At 51.0% G+C, this 19,134-nt stretch overlaps 1 protein-coding gene across 1 annotated transcript in view; it reads right to left on the bottom strand.

The window, feature by feature from the left end:
* The window catches only part of GLDN (gliomedin), a 56,410-nt gene that overhangs the window by 14,638 nt on the left and 22,638 nt on the right, over positions 1–19,134 (bottom strand). The window contains exons 2-4 of the mRNA XM_036275818.1: positions 14,677–14,728; positions 6,017–6,034; positions 5,552–5,659 (exon numbers count right to left, since the gene is read on the bottom strand). Coding sequence (XP_036131711.1) covers positions 5,552–5,659; positions 6,017–6,034; positions 14,677–14,728 — 178 coding nt within the window. The remainder of the gene's footprint in view (positions 1–5,551; positions 5,660–6,016; positions 6,035–14,676; positions 14,729–19,134) is intronic.

The raw sequence follows: 19,134 nt of genomic DNA, 5'->3' as shown, positions 1-19,134 counted from the left end.
CCATCTGTAGAAGAGTGGATAAAAAAGCTGTGGTACAGTTACACAATAGAATACTACTTAGCCGTAAAAACAAAGAAAATCTTTCCTTTTTTGACAGCATGGATGGACCTGGAGAGCATTATGCTAAGTGAAATAAGCCAGTCAAAGAAAGACAAATATCATATGATTTCATTATATAATAAACTAACAAACAAAATAGAAACGGACTCATAGATACAGGGAACAGACTGACAGCTGTCAGAGGGGAGGAGGTAGAAGGCTGGGTGGAAAAGGTGAAGGATTTAAAAAAACCCTCATAGATACAGAGAACAGCATGGTGGTTTCTAGAGGTAAAGGGGGAATAGAGGGCAAAGGGGGATAAATGGTGACAAAGGAGACTTTAGTTTGGGTGGTGACCACACAATATAATACACAGATGACATATTATAGAATTGTACACCTGAAACCCATGTAATTTTTTTTTTTATCCTCACCCGAGGACATTTTCTCTATTTTTTGTTCAGATAGAGTGTGGGAGGGAGAGAGAGAGAGAGAAACATTGACGTGAAAGGGACACGTCGAGTGGTTGCCACCCACACGACCCAACCAGGGCCGGGGACAAACTGCAACCGAGGTACATGCCCTTAGCGGGAACCGAACCCGGGTCTCTCAGGACCGCAGGCCGACGCTCTAACCGCTGAGCCAAACCGGCCAGGGTGAAACCCATATATAATTTTATTTAACCAACGTCACCCAAATAAATTTAATAAAATTTTTGTTAAAAAAGAAAGGATCAGGGACGTTTTGTCTACAATAAAATGTGTTGTCTTTGTCCTCTTGTGACTATTGCCTGTGACAAAGTTGCCTTTGTAGACAGAATCTCCTTGGCCATGCACTTGTGTCAGAAGCATGCCGCTACCTAATCACATTCGCCATCAGCAGATCTGCATGAGGCACTTTCTTTTTTTTTTAATCCTCACCTGAGGACATTTTTTCTTTTTGTTGTTGTTGTTGTTCAGATAGAGTGGGAGGAAGAGAGAGAGAGAAACATCGACGTGAAAGGGACACATCGAGTGGCTGCCTCCTGCATGACCTCCACCAGGGGACAAACTGCAACCGAGGTACATGCCCTCAGCGGGAACTGAACCCGGGTCTCTCTGGACCGCGGGCCGACGCTCTAACCGCTGAGCCAAACCGGCCAGGGCTGTGTGAGGCACTTTCTACCCGCCAGGGCAGTGCACTCAGTCACACTGTCACCCGGTGTCCCCGGGCTGTGGCACTGCCTGTCCCGTGACTCCTGGCAGAGAAGAAAGTCCCCAGTCCGCTCGCCTAACGTGGGTGCCGCCAGTGGCGCTCGCTGCGTTTCTCCCCCGTGGCGCCCACTCTCAACAAACCGGCTCACCAGCTTAGAGTCGGGGGTTGTGTGATGCTGCAGGGGTCAACTCCAGCATCTTCACAGCAGAGGGTGCGGGAGGACGTCTTATTTTTGGTAGGGCCATCTGTCACAGACTGAGGGTGGGGTGGGGGGACACCCAGTCCCGAGACGGATGAATAAGGCGGAGGGTGTTTATTTCTGTTTTGATGAGGATTTGATTTTTAGAGAAGACACTGCAGCACTAACTCTTAAGTCAGAAAGTGAGACAGATGGAGAGAAAACAATGTTTGGTTTTGAGGCAGCAGAATGTCACACTTCATAGAATATGCTAGTTGCAAAATGATAACATTTAAATCTCTTTTAGGTTCAATGCTCTCCAAATCCAAGAAAGTGTTTTCAAATGAATACAGGTGTTTCCACTTTGATTTTTTGGGGGGTCTAAAATCAAGCTTCTCCTTCCCCATTTTTGGAAACAACAGCTAACACTAATACAGATAGCACTTAACTATGTGTCAAGTTCCATTCCAGGTGCTACACACACACACACACACACACACACACACAGACTCATTTAATCCTCCTAACAGTGCTGTGAGGTTGATACTGCCATTGTCCCCCTCCTACACAAGAGGACATGATGGCACAGAGTGATTAAGTAGCTTGCCCAAGGGCACACAGCTAGCAAGCAGAAGAGCCAGAGCTCAAACCAAGCCCTCAGGCTCTGGCTCCATGCTCCTCCCTCCTCCCCGCTCAGCATTCCCAGGCCAGACCCTGAGGGTTACCTTTGATATTTCAATCTCCTGGAAACAGCTGTTAGGCTAGAACTCTGACACTGACTTCATCGGACCAGTGCAACTCACTGCGCCCTATTCCTTCCTTCAAACATGTATCTCATGTTGTGATTACAAATGTCCTAGATTGTTGACTGTTAACAATCAGATGGAAAGTTCCAGAATAGGGGATCATCTGCTTTGTTTCCCCGTAGTATTTTGCACCTGCCCAATAAATATCTGTTGATGGACATTCCCACCCGCTTCTGTTCAGTGTCCATTGCTGGCTCACCTGGAGGCTCCCTGCCACTCGGCCACTAGAGGCTGTGCTCCGCAGGTCGCCCAGGCTCTCCTGCACCCCGCCCACGGGCCCGTGGTCTCTGACGCTCCCTGCAGTGGACCTCCAGCCCCATGGTCTCCTCTGACGGCAGACCTGCATCCCCACGGCCCCTGACATCTCCTCCCTTGGTGTGTCAATCTTAGCGCATCCCTCCTGAGCTCCTGACAGTCTCCCTGAACCCCAGTCAGTGCGGGCTCCCACCTTAGGGGAGAGCAGTCTGTCTGGGCGCCTCCCTCCCCCGTCCTCCGTAGATCCACCCGCTTCACGGACTGCTGATTTCACTCCCCAAGGTCACTCCACTGCATTTGTCTCCACACTCCGACCCGCCATCCCTCCGTCTGCACTTGGAGAAGCCTCTGAACGGCCCCTGCCTCCTCTCTGCTGTCCTCCGTGCTGACTTCCGGGTGTTCTCAGGCGGCAGTCTCAGGGGTGCTGGATAAAGGCAGATATGACACGTCACTCTCCCGCCTGGAACCCCTCAGTGGCTTCACCCGCTCTCAGAATAAAGGCAGCTCCCCTCGTGGCTCTGCCAGCTCTGGCTCCCCTGCAAGGGGGCTGATGGCTGGGTAGGACGGCATCTACTCTAGGGCTCAGGTAGGGAGTGGGAGAAAAAGCACAGCCCTGGGGCCCTCAGCAGGTGACGGGGACAGCACAGCCCTTCCCCTGGGGCTGGAGTCTGAGCTCGCCCAGGGCTGAGCAATGCTTTCAACAGCCCCTTTCCATAAAGCCAGGCCCTTCAAATGGCCTTTGTCTTCATACAGTAGAAGGGTGGTTAGTCTCCACTTTCTCTGGCCTAGGGCAAGCGCCCCCTGCTGGGCCCTTGGTGACTCAAGTTCTAACCTCAACCTTAGTGGAAACTTCTAGTTCTAAGTTCTCACGTTGCTGACCCCCAGAGGCCTCCCTCATTGGGAAGGTCTGCGTCTTTGCTGCACATTCTATGGGATTTCCAGGAAATGGGGATTTGGTCAGCCTCCACGAACAGAATGCAGCGCCTTCTCACCGTCCACTGCCACCCCCTTCTCCAAGCCTCCTCCCTCCAGGCCCGCAGCCCCCGCACAGCTGCTGGGGATCGCTCCACCGGGTGGCAGGGCAGGTCTCTGCTCTGCTTCAGTCCTCCCCAAATCGCTGAGTACAACCCACGTTCTTCAAATGCCCAGGGCCAACCCGATTTGGCCTCTTTCCTTTCTGGTCTTAAATTGACCACAGTTACCCCTCATCCTCTCTGTCCAACCACCCTGCCTGGCCTCCTTGTGGCTTCTCAGACTCCGGGTGGGCAAGCTGGACTCCCACTTTCTGTTGGAACCTTCTCCCCCAGGCCCCGTGGGACGCCCGCTCTCCCCTCCTCCAGGGGTTTGCTCAGAGCGCCCTTCTCAGGGGTCTTACCTGGCTTCCCACTCTGCAGTCCCCCCACTTCCACCCCCGTCCTGGCTCTGTTTCTCTTTGGCACCATGTGACAGGCAGTCTATTTTACACATCGGTCTTGTTTATTGCTCATCTTCCCGGATTCGAATGTAAGTTGTATGAAGGCAAGGATATTGTCAGCTTTTCCATTTCTGGATCTCCAGCATCTAGAACAGCCCCTGCCACGTAAATAGGCGTTACCTACACGAGCGAGCCTTTTCTCCTCTGCCCTCCCTGGGCTGTGGGCTGCACGCTAAGCACACCTCTGCAGAGCCAGAGATCTGTCTCAAGCCAGTTGGAAAACCACACCTTCCCACCTGCCCCACTCCCAGGGCTAGCACGGTGGCTCCTCCCCTCAGCCGCCCCTCATGATGCCCACTGCCGAAGCCTTAGGGCTGGGTCACGTTTCTGGGGCCTTCCTGGGATAAACCAAATGTCTGTACACTGACAGTCATCATTATTCAACACTGATGTTCATTTACAGCTATGACTAGTATCCAGCACGTAACAAGCCATCGCTGCTCCGTCATCCGGGCTGTAATTGCCGGCTTCGGAGGACTGAGCTGCTGCCTTGGACTGTGTTGCCCATGTTCTCAGAGGCTGCCCCTGGGAACGTGGGCATGTGGGCTCAGCCGAGTGGCAGAGCCCCTCAATCTCTCTCCCTCTCCTCTGGCCCTCCCTTAGACTCGACGGGAATCTGAGAGAGGTGCTGGAAGGATCACTGCGCTGCCTGGAAGAACTTCCCAGCAGTTCTAGCCCAGGGCCCGTTCAAGTGAGCTGGAGGAGCAGAGCCAAGAAGCTGGACACAAGCAGAGGGTGTGATGGAGCCTCCACCCTGCGCTGTGGCCGGGAGCCAGGCCTTCCCAGAGCCTCCGGAGCAGTCCCTACCTGCTGCCTTCGCGCACACCATGCCACAAGCCAGCTTTCATCCTTACATCTGCCTGGGCAGGCCTTCCCCACAGCGCCCCAGGCCTGGTGCCCAGAGCCCCTTAGAAATCGCCCAGCCCATACCCCAGCCTCCTGCCAGGCCCCGCGTGAGCCCCTGCTTCTTGCTGACGCCTGGGCGCACCTGACACTCGGTGCTTCTGGGCCTGGCTCGGGTGACGCAGGCAGAGCTGCTCACAGTGGGGCAGAGGACGTCTCCTGGAGGTGCCGGCCACATCCCTGCGATCACCCTGTGACCCCAGACAGGAGACCCTGACTGCTGGGACCCTGCAACCTGAGTGCAGGCCTCCGGGAGGCCCGGATGCTGCCCTGCCATTCCGATCCTCCAGCCAGGAAACCCCAGGGGCTGGCCTCACTCAACTGGTCTTCCATCAAATACAGACAGTTTCTGGGCAGGAGAAGGCAGGAACCGACTCTTGAAAGACCTTGGGGCGTGGCATTCACAGGCAGCACCCACACTGTGGTGCCCCACCCTGGGCTCTGGCTCCCGCCCCTTCCATCTGCGGGTCTGCACCAGGGAAATCAGTCCCAGGAAGCCCCAGGAGTCCCAAGGAGCTAAACCATTGTCATTACCGAAAAGAATGCCCTGGGCCCCCCAAACACAGCAACTTCCAGGCACGAGTTGAGCCAGCCTGGCCTACAAAGATGTAACATTCCGTAGCCACTGCACACACTTTGCCCATTTAAAACGTGGGACAGAGATAAGCAACAAGAAAAATAATGAAAGAGTTGCCCAAATACCCATTTTCCCTCTTCTTCCATTTGCTCCCTTTTCGCCTTTTGGGCCCTGGGGACCAGGCTGTCCATCCGATCCGTTATGTCCGGGTAACCCATCAGTTCCTGGAGGACCTGCATGAAAACACGGGGAACAGGAACATTTGAAAGATCTCTTCACTGAAGTTAAGTGATTTCCTTTTGCCAGTGAGACTGGGCATCAACAGCTTTCCCAGGTCCTCGCCTGCTCCTTCCCTTCCCTCTCTACCTCTGGGCCCTCGCCTGCAGCGGAGACAGGTGGCGGACGGTGATGGCGGTTCTCAAGTGGGGGGGCAGGAGAGCTCATGGTTGGGGAGAGAGAAGGGGGGACACAGCGATAGTCTGGGTTGGCTCTAAACTCTTCCCCTTCCCCCACCTCTGTCCCTGCTGAGGGATCCTGGGAGTCAGCCACCCATATTCCCCCTATGAACCAGGGAAAGCCATGTGTCTTACCTGGTGGGCCAGGCGGTCCTACAATAGAAAAATAAATTTAAATGATAACCTATAGGTGGACGAAAGCAAAGCCAACTCCACACCCAAACACATCTCCCCCCTTTTAACATGTACTGGCAAGGGACCACCCCATGCCTTTTATTTAGAACTCAGTATATTTCCCCCAAAGATTCTTAAAATCAATTCAACACAGACTCATTTGCCAATCAAAATGACTTCTGTGTAAGTTTCAGTGGACCAAGAATAATTTTACTGATTCAGAAATCAACCTAATCAGTGGAGGCTGGGTGGCAATGCAGGCAGGCACCACAGCCCTGGCACAGGGAGGCGCCAGCTAGCGGCAGTGCTATCACCGCAGGGCCGAGATCGGCAGTCGTGAGAGCAGCCCTGAGGGCTCTCACCCAGCCAGGTTGTCTCCTCTCAGCCGCTGAGGGGAATTGAGAGCAGGGCCCGGTTCGCCAGGTCTCTATTCTGTTGCATGAAATAGCCTGAAACAAATTGAGGGCCCAGATCAGGTAACAAATACTTTCCTTAGTGTGTAATTACCCAGAAAATCTAAGGGGATTCAGATGAATCATTTATACATAATCTAACAAAAAGATTTTGCTTCCACAAATAGGAGAGTTCTATTATCAATTATTCTATCTGAGCGCTCAGACAAGCTAATGAGGTTGTAACAGGAGCAGGTGAGGTCCCTTTGTTTCTCCAGACTACACGTAACGATGACCAAATACTGCAGTGCAAAGGTCTTTCCATAAATCCAAGCATTGACCTTGCATAAAAATCATTTACTAAGCACTTACTACGTGTACCAAAATTTACCAAGAAGCAGAAATCTTGGCCCCGGTGTCTGCTGTATTTACAACCTACCTAGGAAAGGTAGACACTTTGCAATCACAATGAAATGTGAGGGAGCTACAGAGAAGCGAAACCCTACAGGGGTACTGGGGCTGTCTGGGCACTCGACTGACTGACAAGGCCTCTAGAGAGGGTGAGCTTGGAGCTGGGGCACTGGAGAAACAATGGGCCTGAGATGGCTATAGTGGTGAAGACTGGACATCCCATGAAGGGGACCAGCAGGAGCAAAAGTACAGAGCTGGGGACCTGCATGATTCAGGGTGAGAAAGGAAGAAGACTGATCCAGCTGGTGTGTGGAGATGAGTCTGAGTAAGCACTTGGTAGGTCAGATGTGGGACAGAAGCACTTGATCACGAAGCAGAGGAGCGTGGACGGTACCTGTGAGGCAGTAGGGAGCTAGAGCAGATTCTTTTTTTTTAACCTCACCAGAGGACATTTTTCCATTTTTTGTTCAGGTAGAGTGGGAGGGAGAGAGAGGAACAGAGAGAGAGAGAAACATCGATGTGAAAGGGACACATCGAGTGGCTGCCACCCGCACAACCGACCAGGGCCGGGGACAAACTGCAACCGAGGTACGTGCCCTTAGCGGGAACTGAACCCGGGTCTCTCAGGACCGCAGGCCGATGCTCTAACCGCTGAGCCAAACCGGCCAGGGCTAGAGCAGATTCTTAAGCGGTGGTGGTGGTGGTGGTGGGGTGACACCGTGAAGTCAGTGCATTTGAGATCTTCCCTGTAGATGTAGTTGAGAACATGGGAACAAGATGAGAGAGAGAAGGAAAGAGGGAAAAGAGAGGGCGGAGAGAAAATACCCAGAGGGTCTTTGTACTTCAAATTAGGAGCAAAGTTGTGGATAAATGTGTTGGTGACTGTAGACTTGTAGAGAAAGCCAGAAGTTGCAGCGGTATTTCAGCAGAATGAGCAGGTTCTGTGTCTGACTGGGAGGGCCTAGGGTGTTAGGGGAAAGAGGCAGGCTATTTTACATACATAGGGACTCATGCAAGAATATATGTTTGAAGGTATGCTTTCAATACACATCGTCAGTCCTTCTCTGGGCAAAAATGATTTGCTGAAAATGGCACCACATTTTGTAGGATTGGTGTAGCTTGAGGCTACAAGACTTTACCACAAGGTGGCGCATGCACACGCATGAGAGGGGGTGCTGTGGACAGTTAACAGAGGTCCACAGAAATCAATCAATCATCATCCCGACTGCAGATGGAGCCAAATTCTGACGTGCAGATTGATTGGGAGGCGGGACGAACCAGAAAGAACCAACTGTATATAACAGGCTTCAAAGTTCCCAGGACAGTCTCAACTATTTCCAGGCAGCAGCAGGGCTGGTGGAAAGAGGTCCCGGCTGGAGCCAAGGGTGTCACTGTAGTGAAGGCTTAGATTAGGGTTTCCTGACAAAAGATCCACGGACATCCTATGGCTACAGTTCTTAGTCATTTGAGTCCACAGAACCACATGGAATGCTCGTTACAGTGCAGCTCCCGGGACCCACCGGGACATTCTGATTCAGTTTGGATACAGAGGCCAGGGGACCTGCATTTTACCAAGCATGACAGGTGACTGGGATGCAGATGGTCCTGGGTCCCGTTGCCCCCTGCCCCTCCACCTGATGTGAAAACCTTCTGGGAAAAGAATTAGTCACTATCAGCAGACCCTTGAAGGGGTCCCTGACCCTAGAAAGGTTGAGAGCTATTCGTTGTGAGGAAAAGGTAAAATGTCTGGGCCAGCCCAATTTTGGGGTGCAGAGAGGTGAGGGACACACCCGATCTGGGGGAGGCAGGTGACAGAAGAGGCACCTGCGGAGAGCGGAGAGCGGTTGGAGACAGAGGGGCAATCCAGCAGGTTTCCTGCGCCGGAGCTACTGCAGGAGACTTCAGCAGAGGAAGGACGGCAGCGTCCCCCAGACTCAGAAGCAGGGTCATCGCGGTGGTGAGCCTCTGTCCACTGTGTTCTCGGGAGGCCAGCTCGGCTGCCCAAGGGCTCCTTAACCTGGAAGGAGCCCCCAGTGTGCAGCATATGACCATGTCAATGTCACGTCACTTCTGTGTGCCAGCTGGGCATTTAGAATGCTGTTTCTCAGGTGGCTTCCTCAGCTCCCGGCCCTTCTCCGCCTCGGAATTCCAGACCCTCGAGGAATACCTGTGGGCAGCGACGGTCGTGCCACCAGAGCACCTGACCGGGTCCCACACTCTGAAGGGGCCCTGTGCTTGGGTATAGTGCTCTGTGGTTGCCATCTAGAAATTCTCAATAATTTTATCTTTGAATTCAGGTTTTGTAAATGAAGTCCAATGGGACCACGGAGCATGAGCCTCAGCTCATATGTGGTGCTGCTTTCCTCTGCCTCGTTGCCCCCCACCCCCATGTGGATGTGCTCCCCCCACTCCCTGCCCCATCAGAGACTGCTGCCACCTTCTGCCTCAGTGGGGACCCGGGGTGAGTGCACGGAAGGCTGGGGTTGGGTGTGCTCTGCGGGCCTGAGTCACAGGGTGGGGCCCCGGCCTGCGAGGGTCTGGGCTCGCCGGGTGAGTAACCCGTGTCTCGTGGAGTCCACATCCAGCAGCACACAACAGAAGGCTGCCATAGCAGATGGCGGAAGAAAGGCGGAGAGCCTTTTCCAGCATTTTGAACAAGGGCCCCCGCCTTTTCATTTCTCGCTGGGCCCTGCAGCTGCCCAGCAGCTCTGACTATCCCAACCCTCACTCCTAGGCTGAGTCGACTTGAATTGGCTTGAGAGGAGCTGAGACACTTCGATATTCTTTCTCCTTGAAACCTAACACGGACCCACAGTGCACCTAGTTTGTAAAGTAGAGGTCTGTGAGTGACCAGGACAGTAAAAGAAAATGTCAGTCTTCAGAGAGAAGAGAATAAAGTAGAGAGAAGCAAAGGTGTCCCCAGAGTCAGACAGACTGAGAGAGGAGCTACGTGGGTTCCTGGTGGTGTTCCAGTTCCTGGTTCCAGCGCCCTGGGGCCTGGATGCCATCCCTTCCTCCAGAGCGCCCTGCAAGCTACCCTCGGGAGAAGCAAGCTTCTCCAAACCCAGCTTCACTGTCCTCTTCCTGGACCCACAGAGAGACGATTGCCCAGCCTTCCCTGAGGCTAGGCTAGGGCCGGGTGAATGACGGGGTTCTGGCTAGTGGGATCGTGGGGTGGGGCTGGTGAGACACTCCCAGGCCTGGACTTTTAAAGCACCTCTGGCCCTCTCTTTGCCCTGGGGAAACCTGATGCCAGGTGTTGACATGATGAAGCCACAGAATGGCAGCAGCTTGGATCCTCGAGTCACCAGAACTACCTCGAGTCAGCCAAACATTGCAGGACTTTTTAGAGTGAGAAATAAGCCTTTTCTGTGTTGAGCCACTGAGATTTTACAGTTTGTTACCAGAGCATGGGCTACCCTATCTTGACAAATACACCCCTCTATCCTTATAATACATTTGTAACCCCGCACCCCTTTTTACCTGCTGCTAGTAAACAGAAGAACATGAATTGAAACAGGAAATACAAGCACCACAGTGATGGGCAGTGAATGAGAAAGAAGTACAAGGCTCCATTCCTGTCTTCAAGGGTGGGCACTGGTCTGAGGCTGAAGCTAGAGGCTCTGGAAAGCCTGTCCAGCTGCTCCCACCACGTCATTCCAAGTCAGGGGGAGCCCCCTTCACCCTGTGATGGTGTCAGAGCAGGTGCTGCATGACCCAAGGCATCTGCTTAGCACAGCAATGACCAAGGAAGTGGCTTCACATTTCCCAAAGTCTTGCCAATAAAGGGAAGAAAGAAGCCAAAAAACCTCCAATAGAAACGTTTTGGGAAGTGAGGCCGGTTGTGCTCCTGCTTTAGGAAGAGCTAAGTGAAAGAAGCAGCTTCAGAAACCTGATCCTGCCGGGCCCTGAGCACGCCCGAGAGCTGAGGTCTGGAGTCCTGATTCTCTCCCACTCTTACCCCAGCAAGGCCCCGGGGGCTCAGGATTCGTGCAGCCACAACTTCGGGATCAGACAGGAGACCTGGCCAAAGGATGTGTGGCCTCCCTTCCCTCTGGGACTCATATATGCACGGTCTCCTTGAGGGATGGCCCGAGAGAGCCCAGCTCGCACACTTGGAGCCGAATCCAACAGCTGGCCAGGGAGCTCAGGGAGGCCAGCTGAATGAAACATCAGTGCACTCGCTGAGAATGACCTGTCCATCCATTTCCCAAAGCCGCACGGGCTACAGCTCTGAGGCCTCAGTTTCCACTCTGTGAGTGCTGGGACATCCTCTAGGGCAGTGGTTCTCTACCTTCCTGATGCCCGACCCCTTCATACAGCTCCTCGTGTCGTACGTGGGCGGATCTGCAGTGGGCGGACCACCTGGAGACGATAGAGCAGCGGTGTCTCGTTCCTAAGACCATCGGAAATATGGGTTTTCCGATGGTCTTAGGTGAACACTGTGAAAGGGTCGTTCGACCCCCAAAGGGGTCGCAGCCCACAGGTTGAGAACCGCTGCTCTAGACCCGCCATTAGCTATCGGGCTGGTCCTAAGGCACCTGACTTGGAGAGCTGTCTTTCCTCACACACCCCCACCATGAAATGGCAGCTTTGTATTATGAAATTGTACATTTGAAGCCTATATCATTTTATTAACCAATGTCACCTCAATATATTCAATAAAAAGTTTTTAAAAACTGCAGCTTTGGTCCAATTCCATTTATTTGGTGCATTTCAACTTCAAACTAATTATGGCAACCTTAAAAAATTCTATTAGGGATGACAAATGGCTTTTATTTAAGTGACAGTTCTAATCAATTAGTAGCTTTCTGGAGCACCAGAAAAGAATGGCAGAGGCCACGCTCAGCAGCGACTGTGACTCAGTCCTGACGTCTGCCTGGATGTAGGGTAACGAGCCACTTGGCTGCGAGGACAATAAACTCTGAGTTTGCGCCGACAAGCAGTTCAGCAAGGCGATGATTTAGAGATGTTCCAACACGTCCGTGTGGGAGGGCCGTGGAAGTGAAGGAGAACCCAAGAACCCACCTTCTTCAAGATACCTGCTCTCCCAGGTGTGCTTCTGGGGTTCCAGGGAAAGCCGGGCTCAGGGTAAAAGCATCCAGAAAAGCCTGTGTGGTTTGACAAACTGCATGAGCAGAACCCCCTCGCGGCTGCAGCGACTGCCTTGCCCTCATCTTCACCTGAGATGTCACCGGCTGCACATAATTAGACGGCATCTGTCCTCGTCCCCATAGCAACCACAGAGGAGTCCAGGGAAAGGAACAGGAAAGTGGTCTCAGGGTCACAGCTGGACTAGCCTCACATCACAAGCACCTGCTTTTTCAAAGATGAACCCAGTGCAAAGCCCGATCTCGTTCTCGGGCCCCAAGCCCAGGGTGTGCCCTGGCAACCCTTCCTGCCCGCACCTCCTTGGGGCTCCGGACCAAGGTGTTCTCTCCTTCCCCTGAAGTTGCCAATTTAGTCCTGGCTCCTGTCACCTTCCCAACCCCAACCCAGGCAGGCTGACCGATCCCAAGGCACCACCTCACACTGTAACTTGTACTTTTTTTTTCTTTAATTCTCACCCTAGGATATTTTTCTATTTATCTTCAGATAGAGCCATAGGGAGAGAGAAAGAGGAAGAGAGGGAGGGAGAGAGGGAGAGGAAGCGAAACATCAATGTGAGAGGGACACATCGACTGGTTGCCTCCCAAACGACCCAGACCAGGGCCAGGGACCAAACCATAACCGAGGTGTGGGCCCTTGACTGGAATCGAACCCGCGACTCTCTGGTCCACGGGCCGATGCTCTAACCACTGAGCCAAACTGGCCAGGGTGTAACTTGTACTTTTAACACCGAAGTTTTAATGGAAGAGCTGTCTGTGTATAAGGAGACCCACTTTCAAGCTAGTGCGAAAAGAGAAGGTGCTGGCTTTGAAAATCATTTCGAGGTGCCAAAGAAGAACCTCCTCAACCCACTTCCAGCACATATACCGTCCCCTGCCGCCGTCAATCTCCCGTAAGTGGTCTCAACAGCTCCCTCACACCTTCACTGAACAGTATGGCCTTCCTTCTATCACTATACAAATCAGCAAGGAAGAGGCTTTTCCTGCGCCTCTCAACAGGGCTTTTGTGCCTGTAATTCCATCCATCTGAGCATTTCTCTAGCGCTCATTACCGTCACACGTGGGGACTCTGAAAAGGGACTTCCAGAGAGGGGTAAAAAGGTGCTTAAGCCACAAGAGTTTCAGAATAAAGGACCACCTGTTCTAAAGATATTTAATTTTCTGTGAGGGCTGAAATGTGACTTGAGTAATTCAATCAGCATTTCCCAAGAAGCAACAGGATTACAGCTTTTCCCTCTGAGGCCACACTGAGTGAATGCGAGTCAGACTGGAACTCAGGGTTCCTTGAGGAAGGGTCTCTCTTTACCAGCCCCCGCACTCCCATTTAATGGCTCACATGAACCCCAGGCTTAGTCATTCGACAAACTCTCCTTGAGCGTGCACTGCACCCCGGTGATGTGAGGTACTGGGGAGAAGGTGGCCGAAAAGCGGGAAGTTTCTTACCACTCAGTAGACTGTGCAGGGTTTTTCAACCTCCATCATTGCCCCCCTGGGTGCAACTAGAGCGAGAATGGGACCTCCCCAGAGCCGGGGCCATAGACTGGGGGGCCCACCGAACTTCAGAGGGCCACACAGTCTTTGGTTACAGTGAGAAGTCGACGAGAGCATGCATTTGTAGACTTTCAGTGTACAAAGGATTCTTCCTGTCTCCTGAGAGTGCCGCACTCCCCTCGGAGAGGCAGGACCTGCAGTGTCTGAAATCATGCTCCAGAGCCCATCCTGGGGAAGGGGGTGGGTACACAGGGATCCCCTGCTCCCAGCTTCTGAAGGCAGGAGCAGGCACCCGTGCCCTCGGGTGAGATGCAGGACTCTGTCTAACTCAGGTGTAGACAAGCATATCAAAACCACGGCCCTCCTCTCCTGCCCCGTCCATCATCCACTCCCTCTCCGAGGCTTGCTCTGCCTGGAGGCGGATTCCCTCTCTCCCCTCTACTAGTCCTTGAGCCCCCGGGGAGGGGTCCGCGTGTGAGCACTGCCAGGCCCACCTGGCGCAGAGTAGGCACCACGCAGACCGCGCTCCGTGAAAAGGGTTTTCTCCACTAACCAGCAGTTTGCTTCTAGAGCTTCCCATTCATGCTGTATGTATCCTATGTGGCTGACGTAGGAAATAATTATTTCTGGTAAGAGAACTCTGCCACTTAGCGAGATCTTTTCCCTCCCTTTCTCTTCCCTTTTAAACATGAATGGGAGCCCTGGCCGGTTTGGCTCAGTGGTAGAGCATCGGCCTGCAGACCAAATTGTTGTGGGTTTGATTCGGCCAAGGGCATGTACCTCGGTTGCGGTTTGGTCCCCGGCCCTGGTCGGGGTCATATGGGAGGCAACCAGTCAATGTCTCTCTCTCACATGGATGTTTCTCTTTCCCTCTATCTTTCTCTCTCCCCTTCCCACTCTATCTGAAGGTAAATGGAAAAAATGTCCTCAGATGAGGATTAAAAAACCACAAATGGGTACTAGGAAAACATTGATGGCTCTAGTTCAAGGCACCACACTTCTCTAATTACCTTGTTATTTTCCATGGCTATATTTCTATGGAAATGCTGACAATGTTACTTTTCATAATTATGTAATAATTGTTTTTCATCCCATTAAAAACATCTGCTCAGAGTAAACCACCATGTATTTTTATCACCTAAGGTGCCGCGAGGTGTTCGTCCTGCGCCCGTGGGCCAGCGCGCGCCCGGAGCGGGGCGGTCGGCGCCCGCCAGCCTACCTGTGAGGCAGATGCCCTTGGTGCTGCTGCACAGGTCCACCATCACCCGGGCCTGCAGGGAGAGAGGGGCGATTAGCACAGCGGCAGCGGCCTGGGCCTGCCCCTCCCCAGACAGAACAGAGCAGTTACAAAGTAGCTTCAGGAGAACGTGCGGAAGTCCGAGCAAAAGTTAACCTAAGACAGAAAAGAAACCTTTGAAAGATCTGAAGATGCTTGATGATCAGAAGCTCATCTATCAACGATGTCAAGAGAGTCTCCTTGATTTCTATCAAATTCTGGGAAGACAGAGGACGGGTGAAGGAATTGCCAAATTCAGTGTTCAAGGCTGTACCGAGCCGGCTCCCCAGGGTCTAACGGTCTCAGTCTGTGGGTTTGAATAAAGGGGGTCAACAGGCTCAGTGGTTAGAAACGAGCACTTACTAGCTGGGGCAAGGCGCTCGGCCTCCTGACACTTGGATTTTCTCTGAAACTGTAATATAAGCACCTACCTTGAGCTCTGTTCCTGGCCCCAGAGGGTATAATTCTCATACCAGGTGGATGCTGCCTACTCACCGCTGGGTGGCCACCTGGGGTTGGGGGGTCACGGCAGAGTGCTGTTAGCCTGGTATCTGGTCCTCCACACCCACTGGGCAGCCCCGTCCCCCATCCATTCTCTACACTGCTCTTCACAAAACCAAACCCGATGGGGTCCGTCCCGACTCAGACACTCTGGGTTTGCCTGCTGCTCTAAAGCCAGAGCAAAATCCCCCCTTCTGTGGACCCGCCTCACACTGCTGCCCGTCCCTCTGTCTGTCCTCCAGTTAGCTCTGCCTCAGTTTGCTCCTCTGTAAAATGGAGAGAGTAGTAGCGCTTACTCCTTAGGATTGTTGTGAAGATTAAATAAAATTGTTATATGTGAAGTGTTTTTGTTTATTTATTTATTTAATCCTCACCTGAGGATATTTTTCTATTTATCATCAGACAGAGTAGGAGTGAGGGAGAGAGAGAGAAACATCGGTGTGAGAGGGACGCATCCACCGGCTGCCTCCCACATGACCTGACCAGGGCGGCGGACAAACCGCAACCAAGTTATGTGCCCTTGACCAGAATCAAACCCGGGACTCTTTGGCCTGCAGGCCGATGGTCTAACCGCTGAGCCAAACCAGCCAGGGCATATGTGAACTTCTTAGAACAGTGCCTAGCATGTAGGAAGCACACCCAAAAATGTTTTCCATTCCACGGAGGCAGCAGGTATGTGGATAGAGGCATGGACTCTGAAGTCAAACTGCCTGTTTTCAAATCATGACCTTGCCATTCACAGTAGTGTGACCTTGGGCAAGTCACTTAACCTCTCTGTGCTTCAATGTCCTTGTCTGTAAATAAAGCTCACAGCACTTACCGTATTGCATGATTATGTGGATGAAATGAGCAAACACACTTAGAACAGGGTCCAGCACATAAAAACACTATTTATGCTATTGTTTTGATGGTTCCTTGAATGTACTAAGAAGGACTTAGTTAATTTATCAATTTGCCATTGAAGAATTTTTAATTTCTAGATAACAGCAACTTTTATATCCAAATAATGTGGTATTTCAAAATGTATTAGTTAAGAAACAGAGTTGACACAGCTGGATAGACATCCCAGGAGAAAATAAAAGCTGAATCCCTACTTCATTCCTTATACTAAATACGTTAATCAAATAATACTGATCGAAAAATTATAAGTAAAAACGAAACTAGTAAAGGCATGGGAGGAAAACTTGGGGAAAATATCTATAATGGTATTAGAATAGGAGAGACTTTTCTAAGATGGGAACAACCCCCAGACTACACACAGAGAGGCAGAACTGATATATCTGACTATCTAATAACTAAAAAGTTCTGCAAGAGGTAAAACACTATAAGGAATAACAAAGGAGAAACACAAACCTAGAAAAGTAATTGCAAAGGGCTTGTATATAAAGAACTGTTTTGAAGCAATGCGTAAAGAAACAACAACAACAACAAAAAGAATAAAGAAAAATGAGCCCTGGCCGGTGTGGCTCAGTAGTTAGAATGTCGGCCCATGCATCAAAGAGTTTCAGGTTCGATTCTGGTCAAAGGCATGTACTTGGGTTGCAGGCTCAGTCTCCAGTCAAGGTCAGGGCATGTGCAGGAGGCAACTAACCGATGTCTCTCTCTCTCTCTCTTTTCTTCCTTCCCTCCCTTCCAATCTCTTCAAAAACCAATGGCAAAAAATATCCTCAGGTGGGGATTGACAAAAAGAGAGATAGAAAGAAAGAAAAATGGGCAGTGGACCCAAACTGGAAGTTCAGAGAAAAAAAAGAGTGCCTCATTTTTACTTCGATACTCTGCCTCTTTGGAGGGACTGGGCAATAGCAACCAGAGTTTAAATGGATCTACCGTTTGATCCTCCCCTGCACTGGGATTTCCTCTACAGATGCACCCATGTACGGGTGAGAAGATGTAAGCATGAAGACAGTTGTGGCAGAAAGGTGGGAGAGCAGAAACTGAAAACAACGTAAATATTTACCAGTGAGGTCTGGTTAAGTAAAGTGTAGCATAGCCACACAAGGAAATACTCTGGAAAAAAAATAATTTAAGCCCATAAGGCTGATCTTGAAAGCTCTCCAAGATAAATGAAAAAAATGCAGAGTTTAGAGCAGCACATATAATGTACTTTCATTTACATAAAAAAGTGATGCAGCCCTGGCCAGGTGGCTCAGTTGGTTGGAGCGTCATCCCATACACCAAAAAGTTGTGGGTTCGATGCCCGGTCAGGGCATATACCTAGCTTGCGATTCAATCCCAGTCAGTGTGCATATGGGAGGCAACTGATAGATGTTTCTCTCTCACATTGGTGTTTTTCCTTTTCCCTCTCTCTCTCTCTCTTTAAAAGTCAATAAGAACATATCCTCAGGTGAGGATGAAAAAAAAAAAAAGCAGTGCACACACAAATGCTTCTATCTCTGTGGTCCTTTCTCTCTTGCTGCTTTCAAGATTCTCTCTTTTCCTTTGCTTTTCCAGGCTATTTCTGGAGAGAAATATAACGAACCTTAGTGAGGAGGAGTGGAGCGCTCGGTATGGGGAGCTGTCCTGAGCATAATACGCCCTTTTGTTTTATTCAAAATCTTCACTCTTTCAATGAGACTCTTTTTTAAAAGACCATGTTTTGATCTGAGGGGGGAAACTGTTTTGTCTTCTGTCTAGGTTTATTCTGTTGGCTGGGCAAACCCACTCTGCATTTACTTTTTGTTGAGTTTGTCAACAGTATTTATTGGCTGTGTTAGAAATCTATTGTGAAATACATCATACTCATCACACATATGTGAAATGTGTATGAACAATTTAAAGATGAGTAATAGAAACAAACATGTACGTACCACCCCAACTTAAGGACAGGGAACATGCCCAGGGACATCCAGGTGCCCCTCCGCCACACCCTCTTCCCTCCCCACCCCTGCAGCTCTGAGCCCAGGTATCCTGAGCGCTGTTCCTTTCCCTTGTGTACAGATAAGAACACAGAGGCTGAGAGAGGTGGCGTCATGTACTCAAGGTCACACGCTGGCACATGGAAGAGCTGGGCTCAGCTCCAGGCCTCCTGATCCCAGGCCAACTGCACTTTTCATTATGGCTCTGATGACTGTCTATCTTAATGGAACGAGACAGAAAAAATTTCGATTCATTGTTTTTAGTCATTTTCACAAATGAATGTAATCAGCTGCACAATGGACAAAATTTATTGTCTAAAAAATGTATAATTGCCCATTGAGAGGAGCATTAAAGACTTTACAATGCTTCATTTGTTGCCAGGGGGATCACAGCAGAAGGAGTTTCAAATGACAGGAACATCAATAGGGAAAATTAGTCTTTCTCTTTTATACTCACCCTGGTCTAGGGTAGGCCCAGGTTCTATTTTTTTTTTAATGAAGACTATTTTATTTCCTGACCTTTCGGCTGCATTTATATGCTAAATGTCAATTTAGATATTTACCAGGAAGTTGTGTTCCTCGTCACTGGGGACTATCACTTGGGAATATGCCTTTAACAAAGGTGGGCGGGGTAAGATTGTATCAGGTGAAACATAGGGTATGAGGAGGTGCAGCCACCAGCAAGTCAGCAACATTTGTTTTTCTGATAATAATAATTAAGAATTTGGATGAAAATTAGAAAGTCCAAATAGAAAGTTACAAAATCTAGATTTCAAATGAAGAAATCGCATGTGGCACAGAGGCCTTCCTAAGCCGTGATTTAGGAGAAGGATAGAAGCTAGAAGAGGCTAAAGAGCTCATTGTCCTGGGCTGTCGGCATGGTCCACTGGCAATGTGGCCCTGCCCGGTCCCCCGGCCCCCCACTCCGCTCCAGTCACCCTGGCCATTACCACGGGAGGGTCTTCGCCAGGCCATGTGCGCTGTGCCCACATCTTCACCGAGGCCTTGGCTCAAATAAATGCCGCTCACCGGCTGAAAGTAGCCC

Source organism: Molossus molossus, unplaced genomic scaffold (assembly GCF_014108415.1).
Source record: "Molossus molossus isolate mMolMol1 unplaced genomic scaffold, mMolMol1.p scaffold_m16_p_1, whole genome shotgun sequence".
Classification (NCBI taxonomy): domain Eukaryota; kingdom Metazoa; phylum Chordata; class Mammalia; order Chiroptera; family Molossidae; genus Molossus; species Molossus molossus.
This window is presented reverse-complemented; position numbering and strand designations above follow the sequence as displayed.